At 33.6% G+C, this 4,674-nt stretch overlaps 1 protein-coding gene across 1 annotated transcript; it reads right to left on the bottom strand.

The window, feature by feature from the left end:
• Positions 1–233: 233 nt before the first annotated feature.
• Positions 234–2,809, bottom strand: LOC143601356 (SKP1-like protein 1A). Its single transcript, XM_077078787.1, has 2 exons — positions 2,485–2,809; positions 234–603 (listed from the first exon to the last, which is right to left on the bottom strand). The coding sequence occupies exons 1-2, from the start codon at positions 2,773–2,775 to the stop codon at positions 430–432; spliced, it is 465 nt and encodes a 154-aa protein (XP_076934902.1). The 5' UTR covers positions 2,776–2,809; the 3' UTR covers positions 234–429.
• Between the last annotated feature and the right edge of the window lie 1,865 nt (positions 2,810–4,674).

The following is a 4,674-nucleotide window of genomic DNA, read 5'->3' as shown; positions in this document are numbered from 1 at the left end:
CGGTTATGCTCTTCTACTTTGGAGCTTTAAACGAGCCTGTCTCGAATAGCTAATGACAAGTTTTAACTTTAAACGAGCCTGTCTCGAATATCATAGCAAAACTCATACTCCACACAGCACCAACATAAAAGCAGATAGTGACCTTTTTCATAACAATACAAAGAGCCCAAATTAATGCTAAAACAATTATCACACCAATCAAATACCAAGTGTATGCAAAACAAAGAGATGGTAAAAGAGTTGCAATTAAAACCATCAGCAGTTCAAAACACTTGTTTGTAACATCCAAACATCATAGAACAAAATGCTACCATAATAAAACCCGAAAATGTACCCAACCACATAACGGATGTTCATAGATCTTATGATACAAGTGTGACACCCACAAACAGACACTACCACGAAACTGACAATTTAAACCTTGATAAATTACTCAAAAGCCCACGCATTCTCCCTGCGCACTTCCTCCTCCTCTTCCGGTGTGAAATCATTCTTGATGTTAAAGGTCTTACGTATCTCCTCAGGTGTCTTACCCTTGATCATATCAGCAACCGTTTGGCAGGTAAGATCCAACAGACTCTTGATGTTAAGATAGTTAGCCGCCTGGAAAAAAGAACACAAAATCTTTTTCCTATCATATATGTTCATAAACCATCACAGGAATGTAAACATATAGTTTACAAAACAATTTGGTACATCTTTAATACACACAAACAACAATTCAAAAATGAAACTTTTATGCTTTTTTAATCATATATTCATTAGACAAAATCAAGAATATAAACAACATATGGTTACAAAAGAAATTGGTGCATCCTTAATACATACAAACAAGTAACAATTCAAGAATGTAAACATATAGATACAAACAACTTGTTGCATCTAAAACACTTGTTCAAGTAACACCATTGTTAGATACCTTAGAGGCTTCTCTTCACCTTATTTTTTGGGTCACACACCATTTTGTTATTTTCTTTTCATATATTTTATATATTCTTATCTATGTATGTATTAGTATTATTATTTGTACTACATCTAATTATATTATTGTTGAACTTTGATTTCCTCTTATATCACCTCATACATGTTTTAAGAGCTGAGGGTCTCTCTGGAAGCCACCTCTCTATCCCATTGGATAGAGGTACGGTGTGCCTACATCCAACCCTCCCCAGACCCTACTTATAGCTTTGTTATTGGTGGGATTCCAATGGGTATGATTGATTGTTCAAGTAACAATTATAGAATCAATCTTTTGTGGTCTTTTGATTAAAAAGATCTCCCCTACAACACTCTCAATCGCAATTCAATTTATGCCCGTCAAACTTTAACAACATACAAAAGGTTCAACTGCTTTAAACAAACCAAAAACTGCACAAAATCAAGTATCTAACAATAATAATAATAATAATAATAATAATAATAATAATAATAATAATAATAATAATCCAAATAGCAATAAAACAAAAACCTAAATAGCCACAACATCATACTATGAGATGCACAAATACAAACATTACGCCATTAAACAAATCCCTAAATTTATCCCCAAAATAACTAAAACAAGATAACCAAAATTAAGTCACTGGTACATTAAAACTTAAAACAAACAATAATTAATAATGAACCCAAAAAGTAACAATTCAAGAATAAAAGTTTTGTGGTTTTTTTAATCATATACTCATAAACCTAATCAAGAATGTAAACATATAGATCAAACAATTTGTTACAGCTTTAAAACCCATATACAAGTAACAATTCAAGAATGAAACTTTTATAGTTTATCAACAATGTATTCGTAAACCAAGCAAGAAGGTAAACATATAGATACAAACAATTTGTTACATCTTTAAAACACATGTACAAGCAACAATTCAAGAATAAAACTTCATAGTTTACCGCCAATATATTCATATTTCATAAACCAATCAAAAACGTAAACATAAAGATACAAACAATTTGGTACAGCTTTAAAAATATAAACATATTGATATAATCTTTTAACAATTCAAGAATGAATCTTTTTTAATTTTTGACTCAAAATATCTTCACTACAAGACTCTAGAACACAATTCAATGAATGTTAATAAACTAACAAAAAAATATACAAAAAAAAAAATAAAAACTAATTTAAACACTCCAGCAACTGCACATAATCAAAACTTGCACTAACCAATATCTAACAATACTTACCAAATAACAATAAAAAAACCTCAAATTAGCTACAAAATCATACAACAAGATGCACAAAAACACCAATTACATTATAAAACAAAACCCTAAAATTACCCCCAAAATAATTAAAACTTAACTAAACAATAACCAATAACAAATCAAAACAAAATTAAAAAAACACTCCAGCAACAGCAAATAATCTTAAGTATTACCAAAATCATACAACAAAAAGCACCCATTTCAACATAAAACAAAACCCTAAAATTACCCCCAAAATCATTAAACCAAAACAAAAGTGTCAAAAACCCATACCAGAATGAGATCAAAGAGCGTGCTTTGATCCACCTTAACAAAATCCGCATCAAAAGCTTTAATGTCGTCAGCGACCTTATCTTCAGTACCGGGTGCCTCGACATGCTTCTTACAGTACTCAATGACCTTAGACAGGATCTTGCTGGTGACGTTGGGCAGAGGGATGCTGGTGTCAGCACAGCCGTCCTCGATCATGTGTTTGATCGTCTGGGATTCCACGGCCACCGCCTCGTCCACCTCGAATGTCTCGCCGTCGGAGCTGCGTAGAACGATGGTCTTGGACGATGACATGATGATTGGAATTTGGAAAGAAAGAAAGAAAGAAAGAAAACCCTAATTGGGAATTGGGGAAAGGTGGGATTGATGTGATGAAGATAAACAAAGGGTGTGGGTTGTATTTCTCTTTACAGGGAAATCTTTTGGTATGGAATGACCTTTTTTTATGTACAACTTTATAATGTTTATCCCGTGTAACTTTTTAAAAAGATAAAATGATAAAATTTTACATTTTTTCAGTGGTTGTTCTTTAGCAAACTTAATGATAGAAAATATCTTTTATGTTCAAAAAATTTTGCACGGTTTGTCCTTTTCACTAACAATGTTTAGTTTTTCTCGTTAAATTCAGTCGTGTGCACATCATGTGAGGACAATTTAGTCTTTTTACTCATTCAGGGGTTATTTATGTAATTGATTTAAAATTTTGGTTTTTAAATAAATAAAATCTTTTCTCCCTTTTTAACCATCATCTTCTTCTCTAAATATTCATAACCCACCATCAACACCACAACCAAACACCAACCAGTGCATCACCCACCACCCATCATCATCATCATCTAAGAAACCCTAAGATCTACCACAATCAAACTACTACTGTTTGTTGTCGCAATTCTAAACCTGTTAATCAGCTCAACCCCGTCGGAAAATCGCCACTAGTTGCCAGAAAACCAAAACCCATTATCAATTCTTCATCTTCAACCACCGTACGCAACTTTTGCATCAACCACGCCTGTCTTTTCTTCTAAAACGACTCACCGGCGTTTAAAAAATCACCGTTTATTGATTTTCCGGCACCGGAGTCAAAAAATAATTATACGACGTCGTTTTTGAAACCCCGGTCCAAATCAAAGCAAATCGGGTTTGGGTTATTTAAGTCTTTGCTTCAGCGGTTGAAGGATCGGAGTGTTCGGACTAAACGCCGTGAAATTGAACCGGGGAAAGCTCCGACGAGTTGTTCGGTGGTGTAAGCCTCGTGTAGTTTAGGACTGGTTTATGAATTTGAGGAAAATGAGGGTTTTAGTTCGAAGCCTTCGAGCCCGTTTCGATTCTCGTTGAGATGATGATGGGTGGTGGGTGGTACACTGGTTGGTGTTTGGTTGTGGTGTTGATGGTGAGTTATGAATATTTGGGGAAGAAGATGATGGTTAAAAAGAGAAAAAACTTTTATTTATTTAAAGACCAAAATTTTAAGTCAATTACACAAATAACCACTGAATGGGTAAAAAGACTAAATTGCCCTCACATGAGGTGCACATGACTAGATTTAATGAGAAAAACTAATACTCGTTAGTGAAAATGATGAACCGTGCAAGGTTTTTAAACATAAAGGATGTTTTCTATCATTAAGTTTGCTAAAGGACAACCTGAAAAAACGTAAAAACATAAATGACAAGTTTTGCCATTTTGTATTTTAAAAATGATTCATCGTATGATGAACGTAAAAACAATTTTACTTTCTTTTGTGCGGCATAAGATCTCACGTGCAAACATATCCTTTTTGGGTCATGTCTAAGGTTGACACTGTAACAACTTAGTTTTTCCATTTTAGGTTGCCCGACCCATTTCAATGTTTGAGAAATTTTATCGAGCTTATCGAGTTAATTTATTGTTATAATAGGATTCTTAATTATTTATATATTATATATTTAAAACTTAGAATAGATGGCAAATTTAACCCAAACAAGAACTACCATCCCATTATGTTTCCACCTTCATTCTTCAAGGGCTAAACTGCAAATATTATATACAAACTTCATTATCCGGATTCAACTCATACCCGACCCGTGGATATATCCAAACCCGCAACCAAATCTTGTATCCGAGACCCGTGTGATGTAGCTTGGGCCTTAATTCTCCTCAATATCATGGAAAGTGAATCAAAAGATCTGCTAATCTTGCCTATATGATCTGCCA

The sequence above is a fragment of the Bidens hawaiensis genome, unplaced genomic scaffold (genome assembly GCF_021521415.1).
Source record: "Bidens hawaiensis isolate Kalapana, Puna unplaced genomic scaffold, B.hawaiensis_p1.1 tig00056112_1, whole genome shotgun sequence".
NCBI lineage: Eukaryota > Viridiplantae > Streptophyta > Magnoliopsida > Asterales > Asteraceae > Bidens > Bidens hawaiensis.
Note: the sequence above shows the minus strand (reverse complement) of the source record. Positions and strands in the feature narration are given on the sequence as shown.